Source organism: Cucurbita maxima, unplaced genomic scaffold, assembly GCF_002738345.1.
Source record: "Cucurbita maxima cultivar Rimu unplaced genomic scaffold, Cmax_1.0 Cma_Scf00011, whole genome shotgun sequence".
In the NCBI taxonomy this organism is placed as follows: Eukaryota; Viridiplantae; Streptophyta; class Magnoliopsida; order Cucurbitales; family Cucurbitaceae; genus Cucurbita; species Cucurbita maxima.
Genome location: NW_019272027.1, coordinates 2,861,357 through 2,878,898, shown reverse-complemented (window position 1 = coordinate 2,878,898; position 17,542 = coordinate 2,861,357). Strand labels below are relative to the sequence as shown.

The 17,542-nt window shown below is 37.7% G+C and overlaps 2 protein-coding genes across 3 annotated transcripts; both read right to left on the bottom strand.

Annotated features, from left to right (window-relative positions):
* Positions 1-3,818: 3,818 nt before the first annotated feature.
* On the bottom strand, positions 3,819-9,753 carry LOC111486661 (sialyltransferase-like protein 1). The gene is made up of 11 exons (XM_023133870.1): positions 9,425-9,753; positions 9,264-9,346; positions 8,045-8,131; positions 7,869-7,946; positions 7,698-7,789; positions 7,387-7,588; positions 5,903-5,993; positions 5,758-5,816; positions 4,891-5,039; positions 4,733-4,814; positions 3,819-4,615 (listed from the first exon to the last, which is right to left on the bottom strand). The coding sequence occupies exons 1-11, from the start codon at positions 9,549-9,551 to the stop codon at positions 4,223-4,225; spliced, it is 1,443 nt and encodes a 480-aa protein (XP_022989638.1). The 5' UTR covers positions 9,552-9,753; the 3' UTR covers positions 3,819-4,222.
* Positions 9,754-11,558: 1,805 nt separating this feature from the next.
* On the bottom strand, positions 11,559-17,463 carry LOC111486636 (RING finger protein 10). 2 transcript variants are annotated; one of them, XM_023133825.1, is made up of 9 exons: positions 17,199-17,463; positions 16,492-16,535; positions 14,494-15,741; positions 14,162-14,250; positions 13,945-14,047; positions 13,757-13,861; positions 13,322-13,439; positions 12,063-12,236; positions 11,559-11,916 (listed from the first exon to the last, which is right to left on the bottom strand). In XM_023133825.1, the coding sequence occupies exons 1-9, from the start codon at positions 17,392-17,394 to the stop codon at positions 11,765-11,767; spliced, it is 2,229 nt and encodes a 742-aa protein (XP_022989593.1). In that variant the 5' UTR covers positions 17,395-17,463; the 3' UTR covers positions 11,559-11,764. The 2 variants fall into 2 exon arrangements, with proteins under 2 accessions (XP_022989593.1, XP_022989594.1); XM_023133826.1 differs by having other exon boundaries at positions 14,494-15,672; positions 17,199-17,462.
* Positions 17,464-17,542: the final 79 nt, after the last annotated feature.

The window sequence follows — 17,542 nt, the reverse complement described above, 5'->3', positions numbered from 1 at the left end:
TTTTTTTTTTTTTTTTTTTTTTTTTTTTTTTTTTTTTTTCTTGAGCATAATTTATTACAAACTAACTCGAATTCGAGCATATTGGTCAATTTGAGCATAGTTTATTACACCATGTCTCGAACTCGAGCATACGAGTCAATTTGAACATAGTTTATTATACTTTAACTTGAACCTGAGCATATGGGTCAATTCAAGCATAGTTTATTACACCCTAACTCGAACTTGAACATACAGGTCAACTTGAGTATAGTTTATTACACACTGTCTCGAACCCGAGCATACAGGTCAACTTGAGTATAGTTTATTACACATTGTCTCGAACCCGAGCATACAGGTCAGTTTAAGTATATTTTATTATACCCTAACTGATATGAACCACGACCAAGGAATTTTCATACCTCAAAGTCCAATTACAAGGACGAGAACTAAGAAGCTACAACAAACCTTATACAGTTATATTCAAGCTATGATTAACTCATCAAAGGAAATTCTAAAAGACGTTGGAGATCTCTCTTATATGTTGTGCAAAGTTGAGCTTCAAGAAAGAGATGAATTAAATTTACTTTAAGTTGCATTTAATGAACTCCGCTGAATTTATGAAACTAGTTCAAGGATGAGTCAATAAGCACATTTTATTAATTGCATTATTTAATTATAGTTTAACTATTTGTTTGTCATATTTAAGCTAGTTTTAAATATAGGAGTTAAAGGTTATATTGTAACCCACCTAGGTTACTATATTCCACCATTAACTAGCCATTTTAGTAGAGAGGTTATGAGTATTTTTCATTTACTAGCCTATTTAATTTGGGAGATATATGTCACATAGGTTAAGGTTGTAAGGGCTATATAAAGCCTTCTTTTTTTAATATGGAGGTTATGAGTATTTTTCATTTACTAGCTCATTTAATTTGGGAGTTATATATCACATAGGTTAAGGTTGTAAGAGCTATATAAAACCTTCTTTTCTTTGATTAGACATCAGATTTTGGAATTAAGAATAAAATTTCTATTTCAGCTTTGTTGAGAGCTAAACTTTCCTTGCAAATTCTTGTGTTTAGAATTTGCATGTAGAGTCATTTAAGTGGTATTAATCAAACCTCTTGTGGAGTGATTCGAATCACGAGTTTAGAAACGAGTTTTCTTTACTCTCAATCTTAATCATCAAGGTAATCCGTTCCATACTTTCCCTTGGGTTGATTTTCCATATCACTAACTCGAACTTGAGCATACGGGTCAGTTCAAGCATAGTTTATTATACTCTAACTCGAACTCAAGCATACGGGTCAATTCGAATATAGTTTATTACACCTTGTCTCAAACCTGAGCATACGAGTCAATTCAAGCATACTTTATTAAATAAGACGTCGATTATCATTTTAAAATTTGACGATTTAATTCTCCCGATCATAATCATTAGAACTCAAAACCATACGAGCTTATGGCCGGAGTAAATCTACACAGTTTCGATCTTAAAACTATTATTAATGACATAAATTTAGTGTTTACACCATGGACACTTAAATATATCGATGAATGGTTCAAACTTAAGTTCAACATAAAAGAGAAGCATGTGAGAGAAAATGACTTACGAGATTACAGAACTGTAATCAACCACCGAGGCATCGTAAGCGACAGCGGTAACTACTTTTCTTGTTGAACGGCACGAGGAAGAGAGAGAGAGCGGATCGAGGGAAAATGAGAAAGGTTGTTGGAAGGTGTTAAGGAGGGTAGAAGGGGAGGAACAACAATGCTAAGAACAGCTTGCATTACGCTATGATATGTTAAAGCTTGAGATTTGAATGAGTAGAAGCCTCTTACTCGTTAGCCTTTATAAAGAACAGTGGTTGTGTTGAAATGTCAGAGATTGGAGGCTGTTCCTTTGGATAAGATACCTTTGCATCCTCTTTGTTTGATATTTATTCATTTAGAGGAAGCTTTCACTTTCCCATCACCTTGGAGATATTTGTGAATCTCCCCAAGATATTTCTCATTATATCTAAATTACATCAACCGTTCATCGTCGGGATTAGATCGAAGACTTGTTCTAGCATCAAGTTCTTTGGCTCGTGCATGTGAACGTCGGGATTAGATCGAAGACTTGTTCTAGCATCAAGTTCTTTGGCTCGTGCATGAAGACAACATACCTCAGGTATGATACTTTTCAACTCATTTTGTTGTAATAACCAAAGACTACTACTAGCAGGTAGTGTCCGTTTTGGCCTGTTACGTATCATCGTTATGATTTTAAAACACATTTGTTGGGGAGAGGTTTCCACCCTTATAAGGAATGCTTAGTTCCTGTCTCCAACCAATGTGAGATCTCATAATCCACCTTCTTTGAGGGCCAGCGTCTTTGCTCTCATCTCCAACCAATGTGAGATCTCACAATCCACCTCCCTTGAGGGTTAGCTCCAACCAATGTGAGATCTCACAATCCACCTCTCTTGAGGGTCAGCTCCAACCAATGTGAGATCTCACAATCCACCTCCCTTGAGGGTCAGCTCCAACCAATGTGAGATCTCACAATCCACCTCCCTTGAGGGTCAGCTCCAACCAAGGTGAGATCTCACAATCCACCTCCCTTAAGAGTCAACTTCAACCAATGTGAGATCTCACAATTCACCTCCCTTGAGGGTCAGCGTCTTTGCTCTCATCTCCAACCAATGTGAGATCTCACAATCCACCTCCCTTGAGGGCCAGCGTCTTTGCTCCCATCTCCAACCAATGTGAGATCTCACAATCCACCTCCCTTGAGGGTCAGCTCCAACCAAGGTGAGATCTCACAATCCACCTCCCTTGAGAGTCAGCTTCAACCAATGTGAGATCTCACAATTCACCTCCCTTGAGGGTCAGCGTCTTTGCTCTCATCTCCAACCAATGTGAGATCTCACAATCCACCTCCCTTGAGGGCCAGCGTCTTTGCTCCCATCTCCAACCAATGTGAGATCTCACAATCCACCTCCCTTGAGGGTCAGCTCCAACCAAGGTGAGATCTCACAATCCACCTCCCTTGAGAGTCAGCTTCAACCAATGTGAGATCTCACAATTCACCTCCCTTGAGGGTCAGCGTCTTTGCTCTCATCTCCAACCAATGTGAGATCTCACAATCCACCTCCCTTGAGGGCCAGCGTCTTTGCTCCTATCTCCAACCAATGCGAGATCTCACAATCCACCTCCCTTGAGGGTCAGCTCCAACCAAGGTGAGATCTCACAATCCACCTCCCTTAAGAGTCAGCTTCAACCAATGTGAGATCTCACAATTCACCTCCCTTGAGGGTCAGCGTCTTTGCTCTCATCTCCAACCAATGCGAGATCTCACAATCCACCTCCCTTGAGGGCCAGCGTCTTTGCTCCCATCTCCAACCAATGCGAGATCTCACAATTCACCTCCCTTGAGGGCCAGCGTCTTTGCTCCCATCTCCAACCAATGCGAGATCTCACAATTCACCTCCCTTGAGGGCCAGCGTCTTTGCTCCCATCTCCAACCAATGTGAGATCTCACAATCCACCTCCCTTGAGGGCCAACGTCTTTGCTCCCATCTCCAACCAATGTGAGATCTCACAATCCACCTCCCTTGAGGGCCAACATCTTTGCTAGCACGTCTAATGTTTGGCTCTGATACCCGCTAGCATATATTGTCCACTTTGATCCGTTACGTATCACCATCGACCTGACGATTTCTAACCGATGTGAGGGACCAAAGTTCCTAAGTTGGTAGCTCAACCTAAGAAATTTTATGAACTTAATTTGTGGTTTCATTTTTTAGGAATAAAGCAAAGAAAAATGATTTCAATCAACTTTTGTCTAAGAGGATGTGTTACATTACTTAAACCAGTAATGGACATTTTTTTACCTTCAGTCTTTACAAATAATCGCAAGAATAAATAATGATACACTAATCTTTCAGAGGCTAAAATACATGCTTTACAATCTATTTAGAATCAAAGCAGATGAATAAATTGATTCGAACTAAAAGCCATACCGTGTACTTGGTAGCTCCGAGTTCTAAGTCAGGCATAGAAGATAGCACACAACGTCTCGACCGATCTTGCAGAAAGGACTGATATTTCTATGTTGCCTCTACTGTTGTGCCTAGCCATCAGCCAGAGCTGAAGGAAGGCATCCTCTAATCAACCATGGATATCGTCGATACGTGTAACGGGTGAGTCCTAATTGGGGAGAAGGTATTGGCAAATAGCATATTGTTGAGAGCGTTGTTTATGTGACGGAATCCAAAGAATGTCTCACACATACGAGATCGTCCAACTTATTACCGTCCATTTTGTAGAGGGAGACCCCTTCCATCTGCTTGAAATGATCTTGTGATTCTTTTCTCAAACTTTTAAAAGGTGTAAGTTCCCACTTACTGTAACTTGACTTTTTCCTGGTATCACTCATATCAGGGGATCCTGAGATAGGACCTTCCATTCCAGGCTCCACATTGCCCCACACTTTACAGCTACCAAACTGTCCCAAATCGCCCCCTTGCCCGGATTGACTCCTCTTTAAGCTCAAGGCTGCAGCATGAGCCCTCCGAATCGTTTCTCGATCGGGAACATCAGACCAGTCTAGCTTCCTCTTCGATCTCATCGGAGAGTGAATCCTTATAACCTGAGAAGCCCTAAGCCACATGAGTTATCAAGGCAAGGCAAGGCAAGGCAAGGCATGGATCTCACCATTTTTTTTCCGTGGGTGCATGTGTGTGGGGGGCGGGGTTGAAAAACTTACGCCGAGGCACTCTAATAGCTGGTAGTATGCCCTTCCTTGAAGCGGGTTATGGCCTTTCCTGGGCGTTGAGAAGTACCTTGTCCTGGAACAGAGAAAATTTCAACTTGTTAGTGGCAAGAAACAAAACATGAATCAACCTGCAAGCGAGTTAAACTTACCATTCAGTGTAGCCAGGATCAACCGTGAAACCATATATGTCAACAATATCACACATAGAGAGAGCTAATTCAATAGATTTCATTCCAGTTCCCTTGGCACCTCTACGTAGAACAATACCTTGGAAGAGATAAACTGGATTTGGAATAAGCTGCAATATAAGGCATAAAAATCATTTACAAAAGGTAATAAGTTTCCAAAGCATCAGAAAGCAAAACAATCGTGGATACAAAGCCTTTCCCTTTCCATAAAATCATTATAATTTTCAAAACTAGATCATCTCTGTGAGATCCCACATCGGTTAAGGAGGGGAACAAAGCATTTTCTTTATAAGGGTGTGAAAACCTCTACCTAGCAGACGCGTTTAAAACCTTGAGGGTAAACCCAGAAGGGAAAGCCCAAAGAAGATAATATCTGCTAGCAGTGGGCTTGGGTTGTTACAAACACCAGGCAGTGTGTAAGCGAGGAGGTTCAGCCCCGAAGGGGGGTGGACACCAGTCGGTGTGCCAACAAAGACGTTGGATCTCGAAAGAGGGTGGATTGGGGGTCTCACATCGATTGGAGAGGAAAACGAGTGCCAGCAAAGACGCTAGGCTCCAAAAGGAGATCGATTGTGAGATCCCACATCAGTTGGAGTCAGGAACGAAGCATTCTTTATAATGACATGGAACCCTCTACTTAGTATACGCATTTAAAACCTTGAGGGAAAGCTCGAAAGAGAAAGCTAAAAAAGGACAATATCTGCTAGGTGTGGACTTGGACTATTACAATCCCCTAACCTCATTCCATTTTTTTCCTTTCCTCCCCTGTCAGCATTACCTTACAGTAATAAGAGAATTTACCACATAAGAATATGAATTAGCTTTTACCTTGATCCTTGCATTAAAGTCTCTGTGAATCACGCTCTTGATAATAAGTACCTCATCATCTGAAGAAAGAAAAGAGATCATCAGACCTGACACATCTTAAACAAGAGTCCGAGTAATATTTAACAACAGATTTAAGATCACTTACCAGACCCATTTAGAATTTTAATCATATTGCGAGCAGCACCTCTTACAACAAGACGAAAATCCCTCTTCAGACCAACATATTTGGCATATTTCTACAGGGGATCATAGGGATCAACATGAGTATCTAAATATCTTCCGGAGAACTTAATCATAGAAGGAGAAGAAATCAATGTCACAAAATGTGCAGAATCAAGTACGTAATGTTCAAAGATGAGAAACCACAGAGTTCAGATTCAAGTGTCATCAGAAAGACCGTGTATTGAAGTTCCTGAACTATCCATTTTCTAATTATTATGTAATACTTTCGATATTCTACTTTCGACAGTATTCTTAGGCTTCTAGCGGTGTCGTACTTCATTAACAAGCCTAGCCAGAACACAGTGAATAGTTTGTGCTGTTTGCTACATAACCAATATTCTTAGACTTAAAAACTAAGACATAAAAATCAGCTATATTATTCCTCATAAACTCCAGAAATACTAGAGAAAACTAATGATATATAAAGAATACTCCCATATATAATTCTTGAATTTCTCTATAAACATTCATTGTTTGACGTCTTTGTTACAAGGTACATGTCTATTTCACCATTTTTTTGGCGTTTAAATAATTTATTGAATGTAAATGTTCGAATCCCACAATTTGAATGAAGATGGCAAAAGTCCAAAATTGTGTGCACAAATTTTCTTACATGTAAAAGCATTATAATCTACATATTCACAACTTAATATTTCTGAACAAATACATGTCGGTCCTTTCATTGAAGTCTTGATGAGTATGGTTTCTAGTGATACATTGACGGGTTGGGGCAACAAGGGAAAATGGAAAGGGAAACAGCTATTGATGCTGAATTTTTTGTAGGCATGCAAGAATAACTTAACAACTAAAAAGAACGTACTCAAAACAACACAAATGCATAAGGCACAAATTGTAACAGCTGAAGCCCACCACACTACTGGCGATATTGTCCTCTTTGAGCTTTCCCTTATGGGTTTCCCCTCAAGGTTTTAAAACGTGCCTACTAGGGAGAGGTTTTATCACCCTTATAAGGAATGTTTCATTCTCCTTTCCAAGCAATGTGGGATCTCACAATCCACTCCCCTTGGGAGCCAGCGAGGACATTGGCACACCGTCCGTGTTTGGCTCTGATACCATTTGTAACAACCCAAACCCACCGCTATTAGATATTGTCCTCTTTGAGATTTCCCTTCTAGGTTTTCCCTCAAGGTTTTAAAACTACACCTACTAGGGAAAGGTTTCAACACTCTTATAAGGAATGCTTCGTTCTCCTCTCCAACCAATGAGGGATCTCACACAAATGACCATATGACCATAGCAAGAGTTATTCAATTACTAATTACAGAACAAACTACCAAGTAAAAGACTCTAGCTAACTTAAACAAGCCGTTTAATAAATCAATAAACAATGAAAAGACTCTTGCAGTAAGTATTGAAAGTATTGACTAGAGAAGCTAGCTAGCTTACTTCATTTACAGGTGCCTCATTATCACGAATAACAGCATCATGACTGTCGATTTCTTCACCAAACTCTGTCTTTAGAAGATCTCCAGAGTTTCCCACAACTGCACAGGTTTTAAACTGCCGGGGGTGAAAAGGAGGTTTGGATGGCAGGATCAAATTTAGGTGTTCCTCACAAAGAGATCTATTGTAACATTTATCCGCTCCCCTACACAAAGACGAATAGATTTCACTCCACCAAAACAGTTGCCGTCACTAGTTCAAAGAAAACCACCAGAAGAAATCAACTCGAAGGAATAAGATATGAGTAACCCTACAATTGTGCTATCCTCTTTGCAGCATAATCAAACCAGCCATCAGGCCTTGCATCCAAATACTCTCTCGTCAAGACAGTAGTCATGTTGCGATACTGTATTGCTCAACGCACATTAGAATGGACATGTATAGTATTTAAGAGATTGCACAGATTGAAGATGGCTAATACCAACCTGTTCCCACAATAGTATGGCCTCACACACATCATATGGGTATTCCAATGGCTCATAAATCTTGAACTGCTCATTATACTGCCCATACAAAGCATAAAAAAATCAGCAACAAAGAAAATGGGTGAACACACACACACACACACACACACACCACAAAGAAAGAGAGAGAGAGAGACCCAGGTACTATTTGTGCCTTCTGGGAACTTGAGAATTAGCTTGCAGTGGTCAATAATATGAGCGGTGAGTCCAAGTCCCCTGTTTGCCTATACCAAATTTCATGTTCAGATGAAGCTCAAAAGATAACTGAAACTGCAGGGAGTAATCCACATACATAATGCATAATTTTTTTAAAAAAATAATTAAAACCACTAAGATGCAATATTTGAAAAGACAACCGGCATTCTCAATGTTAGATAAACACAACTCTCCACAATAGTATGATATTGTCCACTTTGAGCATAAGCTCTCATGACTTTGCTTTGGGCTTCCCCAAAAAGCCTCAAACCAATAGAGAGAGTATTCTTTGATTATAGACCCATGATCATTCCTTAAATTAGCCGATGTGGGACTTTCATCCAACATCTCCCCTCGAACAAAGTACGCCTCCCCTTAATCGTGGCTCGACTCCTTTTCTTTTGGAGTCTTGGTCATCTTTTACTGAGCCTCGACTCCTTTTTCTTTTGGAGTCCTTTGTTCGACATTTGAGGATTCTGTTGACATAGCTAAGTTTAGGGCATGGCTCTGATACCATGTTAGATGAACACGACTCTCCACAATAGTATGATATTGTCCACTTTGAGCATAAGCTCTCATGGCTTTGTTTTGGGCTTCCCCAAAAGGCTTCAAACCAATGGGGAGAGTATTCCTTGATTATAAATCCATGATCATTCCCTAAATTAGCCGATGTGGGACTTTCATCTAACACTCAGGACATGTGCCAACCACCTTTGGTTGGCACATCGGAGCGTAGGGTTCAAGCAGTAGGTCCTGAAATTTGTCACGACTGGCTTGACGCCCATGGGTACTGAAGGAAAAAAAAAGGCAATGCAAAACAATAGAACAAAGAACACTCAAATTGTGCTGCTTCATCTAACCAAAAGTAGAGAAGATCGGACGACATAACTAAATGTTCTCCAAAAAGCGCTCGAAATTACTACTTGCCTTATACTCCTATACATATTAGGATGCAATGGAGCATGCAACAAACAGTATCATAATTCATAGCACTGGAATCGAAAAATCGATTTCATTCCGAAATGAAAATTAATTAAAAGAAATCAACAATCGGTTCAAATGATCACATAGGCTGAGCTCTTTCCCTCGTCCAGCAAATGTACAATCGAAAAACGGAACAAAATATGAAAGAAATAAACTAAAGCTAAACATGATACAAACCACGCATTGCTGAATGCTGGACTGAAAATCCGACAAAATCCGAACCTCCTCCTTGTTGAGATCTGCAAGAGGCTGCTGATAACCTGAAGTTTTAAACAAGATCTTAGAGAAAATATTTAAGAATTGATGTCGAAGATACAAGGAAATGAGGGACGAAGAACCTGCAAAGAATGAGGATTGAATGACGAAAACTACAAGAGAGAAGAGTGCAGCAGCACAAACGAGATGAAGAAGCGTAAGCCTCCTGCTGCTTCCATTGTTGGAGGCGGAGGCTTTGAGAGATCTCATTTACCCTGTGTTAGGAACCCGTGCGACGTGAGGTTGCAGCACAGGGTGAGATCAGAAGAAGATAAAGAAAAGTGGCGGTGGGGGGCGTGGCGGCGATCGGAGATCGGCGATGTTAGTGTGTGGCTGCCGCTCGGAGAGCAAGGGAGGAAAAAAAAAATAAACCTGAGCTGCCGGAAGGAGGAAGAGAGGAGGAGAGGAGAAAAAAGCAGAAGAGAGAATGATGGAGTTTTTTTTTTTTTTTTTTTTATTATTATTATTATTATTATATAAAAATAATTTGACATAGATTAATTTTTTTTCCTGTTTACTGCCTTAGATTAATTATATTAAAAAATGAAAAATTAATATATTAAAAAAATTATTCACAATAATAATCGAAAGATTAATTATATTAAAAAATGAAAAATTAATATATTAAAAAAATTATTCACAATAATAATCGAAAAAATAGAACCAAGATAATTATTATATACTAAAATTTAGAAAATCATTTAAGCTTTTTTTTTTCCTGTAATGATAATAATAAATTTCATGATTTAAAGATTATAATTTGATAAAAAAGAAAGAGATTTTTAGAAAAAATAAAATGTAAACTTCACAAATAAATGGAAAGTGCCCACCAAAAAAGAAAAAAAAAAAAAAAAACTTGAACCTACTATCCAAAAATTGATAAAAAGCATTTAAAAAAAAAACATTTTAGAATATTACATTTCCAAATATTACTTTTAACCTCCCTTTCTTTTCTTTTCGTTCGGTAGGTCAACGATATTTAGAAGTGAGACAGTAAAATTTTGAATCTGCTAGAAGTGCGTGTTGAATTATACTAATTTTAACTTGAACGATGAATAGGTTAAGTGAGAAAGAGTGTCTCTAACTCTTAACCTTAATATAAGAGAGTGGGTTGAGGCTCACCACCAATAGTGCAAGAAAATTGTGGTGACATACTTGTTCAATAGGCAAGTTAATAGCTGAAAAATAAGTGTTGTGATGCATCTAAAGATGATGGTGTGGCACCCAACACAAGAAAAAATATGCAAGAAAGTTAATCTGAGGCACAAATAAGATTAGAAGCGTTGGTGGTGTCGACAATGTGAGAACCATATGAGGTTCCAAGTCGTAACCTCGAAAGTTGGAGTTGCATCATGAGTTTCGACCAGTGACTCTAGAATTAAGTGCAGAGTGAAAGATGTGTATGCTAGATTTCAGAACAAACAAAACAAAAGTATACTACATACTAGTGTATAACTCTTCGGTCTTCACCATATTTGATGTTCATGGATGACATAAAAGAAGTGCCTTATTATACATACATGTATGTGTGGTGTGAATGAGAGTCTCAAACGTCATCTTCATGAAACCCTTTAACAATGTTGAGGGGCACGAGTGTGTCCATATTGCACCTTGTCCCTTATTTGAAGGGAGCTCTAATATGGTATGCTCAATGGACATGGAATGGATACAATTACTCATCATGTCTCGATAATGTTTGAATGTTTGAATGGATGAATAGCTAAAAGGCAATAACAAGTAGAAAGAGTCAAGGGTCGATTCTCGGTAAGCTTGTTCGAATGAGAAATAAAGTTCGATGACATCTAAATATTCAAGAGTGCCAGACTCATTCTATTTGGTAACTTTAGCTATTTAGGGCCGAACGAGTGGTAGGAATCATTTTCAAAGTACTTAGTTGACTCTAACCTAATTAAGTATTAGTAAGAGGTATGAATTAAAATGACTCATTCTAGTAAGGGTTTACCTTGGTGTAAAAGTTGAACGGCTGAGTGATCTAGAATCAAGATACTGATAAATGAAGTAACAAACTATGTAAACATACTTCCCAATTTAGAGACAAGGTTAATGACTCGGCCTGAATACAAGCAAGTCAGTTAAAGTCTCATAAGAGTTAAAATGCATGCACGACAACCACACGACAATACTAGTTCGGGTGAATGTTCAAGATGACATGGTGATGGAACAAGTCTCTTAAACATGGCATTGTATTCATCATTCTTGCCGGAGGAAAAGAAAGGATAGATTAATAATAGCAAACCATTTTATTTAGCCTTCTGTACAGAGCTAATCTTCTAAAACACAAACTACCACAAAAGCAATCCTAAGTTTTTTAATCAAAAGCCTGATACTGCAAATGAACATTGTTTTATACATCTAAAAATGGAAATACCTTTATTACAATCAGGATGTTCACCTTGAACTGATCAATAGCGCCGACCACCCGCGGTGGATAACAAAACTCGACTAGGTTTCTTCCCCTTCTTTCCCACTTCATTTGCCTTAGGAGATTCTGTACTTCCTCCAGACTTCGCCCTCGATATTATATTCGCAAACGATGGAGTTGCATTGTGTATCTCTGCAATGAACACACAAGCATGATTTAAAAAGAGCCTAAGGATATGCGAGACTCGTTGAAAAACTGAAATTCCAAGGTTCCATTTTCACAATTGTCAGCCTTGGAGCAAAGAAATTACAATGAACAAAAAGGCATCCGAGAAGTACCATTTGCACCCGATGAATCACTTTTCACTTCATTAATGTGCAGAGAATCAGTTTCTTCAATTCTCAAGGATGGAGAATCATGGGCGGCGGCGAAACCAAGTCGTGTAACACTCGAGAACAGTTGCCTCCCGCCAACAGGAGGGCTCGATGATGTCACAGGAGAACTTCCCAAAGCTAGAGATCGAATAATTCACAGGAATTAATATCAACAAACCGTGTGCCAAATTCTATGATTATACTATTACTAACTACAGCCATAGACTTAATAGCCTATAATCTTAAATCAAATTCTTGAGAACCATAAAAAGTAAATACTTGCTGCCCATATTGCCAGGCAACATCATTTGAAAGAAATGCAATTTTCAAAATACCCAAAATTATATATAGTATACTACAATGGGATCGATGATGCAGTATAACCATGCAACAACATGCACCCCATGGATATCCAAAGGTATATACCTCATCGGAATAAATCTATAAAGACAGAATCACATTGGTCAAATTATATATACATATAAAAATACCTAAAATTTTGCTCTTTGTTTAAAAAAAATACTCCTATTCGTTCAAAAATTATAATATTGCCCTTGACTTTCGTAAACGGTATGATTGTAGCTGGGTAGTAACTAGAATGCTTGTTTGCATTAAGTCTAAAATAACGGTGTCCTGTCCCATTGACTTTTCATTCAACATTCTAACAAATTTGTACTTCAAAGGTAATTTAGAAACGTTTATGAAAGACCATATTTCCTTTTGAAAGAATAAGAGTTTTTTTAAAAACAGAGAACAAAGTTGAAATACTTTTTTGAAAAATAATTTAGCAATTACATATAACTTTGTTTAAGTGGTTTATAACTTAAAATATTTGATTTGACAACCCAGGTTACTACTTCAGAGCTCCCTTACGTTTTGAAAAATAAGCTTATTTGGAAGCCTTCCAAGTATATTCTTTTTTTCCCCTTCTTTAATATTTTTTAAATCCTAACCAAAATTCACAAATTAAGGTGTTCAGTTCTTAAAACTTCCTATGTTAAGAATATGGCAAAAATCTCAATAACTCCTAAAAGCATATACTTCTCTGAACAAAACAGGAATTGCCTCATTAGTCAAAACTGCTCAGTGTTATTCTCTAATTTCTACACTAAGAACTCAGTATTTTTAGAACTCAAAACATATTTACAATTGAATTCACCTTCGCCCATTGCAAAAATTCAAGCAGACAAAGGATGGAAATGTAATAGTAAGGTAAATATTACCTTCAAAGTCATCCAGGGAAAGGTTTGGAGTATCGTAACGATATGAACTTCCTGAACCGGCCATCATTGACAAAGAACACGTTGAAGCAGATTCTGCTTTGATCTTCTCCCTTTGCATCTGATAATAACAAAAACTCGTGATTTGATTACTGAAGAGAGGAACCTACTGAAGTAATAAATGTTCATTTGAGATTTCATTGATGCCATTAATCTAGAATGGGATATATATCTCCTTCAGTTCACGAGTACTAGAAGAATTTTATATAACTATGACTTAATAGTCAAACCTTTACACAATCCAACAACAGTAACTAACTTGAAAAGGAAACAAGTGATGGCTTACGTACATGGAAACTAAAGGGGAAATGACTAACAGAAATTATAAAAGAATTGGAGAGATCCCAACCACACCTAGGCTCTTAGTTCGCAAAATACCTTTTTTGCAAGTTGTTTCCTCTGCTTCTCACGCTTCTTTATCTCATCCATGAAGGGAATCATGGAAGACGAAGGCAACAGGTTGGTCAAATCAATTTCACATAGCTGAAAATTTTGGGTGGAATGATCAGAAATAATGACTTGCAAGCCCTTAAATATGGTTCAAGAAACTTGACGAATGAGTATACCTGAAACGATGTTGTTAAGGAAAAATGACTCAAATAACGATACCGCCTTCTTGTGGCCTCGGTTTGGGTGACTGTTTCAAATTCTAAAACCTTTCCACTTATTCTACAAATGCAGAAACAATTATGAGAAACTCTAAATAAACCTAATAAAACCCAAGAGTTACAATCTCTTGCTCGCAAAATGCAAGAGATATAATTTGTCTTAATACATACAAACCTGAGTGGCAGCCTGCCATAACTCCCATAATATTGTAAAAGACACTTCATGTTTAATGGATGGAGAATGATATGCTGGCCATCGGTAGCCTAAAATCAACAGAAGCAGTTAATATAAAATGCATGCGCAAATTAATAAGTGGATGATTTATGAATCAAAATCCAAAAAGCATCAATGGGATACAAATAGGCAATCCCTTCAAGAAAAACCGAAGGAAACGAAAATCAAATATGCCAGCATTTGTTTGACACAGCTAATAAGGTACAATGGCATATCATGAAAAGCACAGAGACCTAACCAGTGTTCATACACAGGATAATAATGATTTTCACCTGGTAAAAATTGTACGAGTCCTTGTCCTTTGCATCTCTAATTTCATTTGAGTTTTGTTGGAGTTCTAAAAGTTCATCAACAGCCTCAGTCTGACCCACATGAGTAGAATAATCCAACTTATCTTGCACTACATTCCCTAGAAGCTTGCAATCATCATTAATATCAATGGAAGAAGCCTCGTGTCTAGAACTGCATGCTCCAGGACCAGCATTGCTAACATTACCAGTTGGAAGGAGCGTTTGAGATCTTATCTGACAGTCATTCTGCTTAAAACAGGCCTGAAGTTCATTCCAATCCTTCTTCCTCTGCTCCAGTTGTTCCAAAACAGCACAAACATATGGAAGCTTTTCGAGGTCATCTACTTGCCCTGTTTCTGCTTTTGCTAACCAGGCATCTAAATCAGATATTGCTTGCCGCACTGAGAGATCCACGTCAGATGTAAATATAAACTTCGAAAAAGAATCATAGATTTCATCGTTATCACTTGACCTGATACCATCCTCTTGTTTATCCTTGAATGATAAGGCAAATGAATCTTTTTGCCGAGTTAAAAGCATAAATTCTATAGTATCACCAACAGAATATTGCTTCAAAAGCTCAATGTGGACGGTGTATAAATCCTTCAGAGACAGCATCACAAAACACAAAGGACATTTTTTCCAGCAGTCACCTTTCTGATCCTCCTTGCCCATTAACAGGTACCTCAAAATGCACGGGAAACAATAAATATGTCCACATGAAGTAATTTGAGGACAGTGTGGATGCTCCAGACAAATAGGACATTGAACCAATGATGGTGTAGAATATCTTACACATATGATATCCTCCCAACGCAGCATTTTATCAGGATCCAAATATTCAGGCGTATGATAACCTGTATCTAAAACCACAAATTTGTAATTAGCCTGGAGAAATAGATCCTTGTTGTATGGCTTTATCTTATGCGGCCTTCTTGGAGGAGGAGCTCTGGCTCGAGGACGAGGACGAGAAATGGGATCATATTGAAAATTAAGCAAATGGTTTCCATTTGTCATTTGGGCTTTTCTTCCAGCTGAGCGTTTATTGTTGCCATGAGAGTTTGCAGACCTAGCGCTTTGCTGATCATGAGAAGAAATTATAGAAGACGATATTTTACTCCCGGGAAGGACTGATCCACCATCTTCTACACCAGATTGGCTCTGCAAATGGGTTTCAGTGTTTTGATGAGCTGGCATCTTAAAATCATTCAGATTCTCTAATTCGCTAACCTATATATCACAGTATACATGAAGTAAGATCGTATGTTTCCTTTTCATTTATCATTTCACAAGAAAGAATGATCTGAGTAACCAACATTCAAAAATCATCACGGTCTTTCAATTACCCAACTCCCTAGTGTAATGAATTTAACATTCATCAATTATTGTTATAAATACATTATTCCATGGAAATGAAGCAAAATAATTAAAATCACATAGATGCAACATTTTCCCCCAAGAGCATGGTAAAGAGAGATTAAAAAATATATTTTAGAAAAAATTGTCTTATAATGAAATATCCATATCTGTTTTTATACTAAATCCAAAAGGAGCACGAGGGGATAAACTTCGGATAACCCTCTAGACCCCTCGCGACTTGATAGATCTTATATGACAATCTTTCCTAATTTAACCACCAATTGTAATACTTATTTAAAGGAAAATAATTTTTTAATTATTTTTTATAAAAATATTTTTAATGCCAAAAGATTAATTAGTTCCATAAAGTCTGAGAAAAAGATTTTCAATCCAATTGCTCAGTTTAAGGTTCGATTACTATCGATATACTAAAAAAACCAATAAATTCTTTTTAAATTTGAACAATCAATTTATAATCTCATTTTTAATATACACAAAAATACCAAACATAGTTTGTTAATATGTACAATACATGACTTATAATCTAAATACATAAGTAGATAATTTAACCAATCCACTTAAAACGCTAAATTACTAAAGAATAACTAATATACAACATACCTTCTTGGAAGATTCAGCATCATCTGCAGGTTGAATCGACAGGCCTGAATCAAAGATTAAAATGAATCAAATATAACTCTTCTCTGTAGAATACATGAGAAGATACACACCCATCTCAAAACTAATAGCACATGAGAAAGAACATCAGATCCCCTGATTAACGCTGGCATAAAAAATTCCCCTCTTTTCCATTACCAGTAGCCTAAAAGCTAAAATCATAATTAAGACTAAAAGGATAATTTCTCGTATCCATTCTACTTCTTTATTGACTAATCAAAACAAAACTAGAAATTGCGTAATCCAACAAAATTTCATCAAAGAGCCCAATCGTCAGCACAGTGAAATATAAATAACAAAACAACTGAGACCCCCAAAACTATAAGTATAGTGATTCAAGCGTGTATGACCTAACTTCTTTTCACCAAATATTTTCAGTAAATTGGATAGTACAGCTACAGCTACAACATCTCAATTTTGAGTAATTTCATTCTTTTGACATCGTGAACAGGATGCAAGGAAATATATTATATCACATCACAAAACCACGGTAACAGCTAAAACAAACAAAATCAAACTCGGAATTGCACATTTCCGTCGATATATTCACTTTCCACGATCAAGGGAAAACAAAAAGAGGAAATCAAACATAAAACAATAGCATTCAGAACTAGTAAAGGCATTCGAGTTCATGAAATACAAAAATGAACCTGATACGTTGCAGGAATCCCCGAGAGACGAATGGGGATCGGAAATCCGTAGGGATGGAAAGGAATGCGTGGGAGAGAGAGTGGATTGAGAGAAGAGGGGGTCGGTTCCATGGTGGGAATTAGGGTTTAGAGAGGAAGCTGAAGACGAAGAAGATGTTGAAGTGGAACCCTGGACTTGTGAAGGCAGGATGGACATGAAAATCTCGGAAGGAACGAGAGGGGAGTTCGTCGTTAGCGTTCAGCCACAGTCACTGCTTCCCAATTTAATTCAATTCCCCCTTTTATTCTCTTCGTTAATTCCTTCAATTTCAATTAATTTTACTCATAAATATCCATATTCCATC

Excerpts from the sequence above, each read along its gene's own strand:
- LOC111486661 (XM_023133870.1), bottom strand. The coding sequence starts at position 9,551 with ATGAGATCTCTCAAAGCCTCCGCCTCCAACAATGGAAGCAGCAGGAGG. Across the intron at positions 9,347-9,424 it reads TCAATCCTCATTCTTTGCAG|GTTATCAGCAGCCTCTTGCA; the intron begins GTTCTTCGTCCC and ends TTAAAACTTCAG. Across the intron at positions 4,616-4,732 it reads AGCTATTAGAGTGCCTCGGC|GTTATAAGGATTCACTCTCC; the intron begins GTAAGTTTTTCA and ends AGGGCTTCTCAG.
- LOC111486636 (XM_023133825.1), bottom strand. The coding sequence starts at position 17,394 with ATGTCCATCCTGCCTTCACAAGTCCAGGGTTCCACTTCAACATCTTCT. Across the intron at positions 14,251-14,493 it reads ACTCGTACAATTTTTACCAG|GCTACCGATGGCCAGCATAT; the intron begins GTGAAAATCATT and ends TGTTGATTTTAG. Across the intron at positions 12,237-13,321 it reads TTCCCTGGATGACTTTGAAG|CTTTGGGAAGTTCTCCTGTG; the intron begins GTAATATTTACC and ends TTCGATCTCTAG.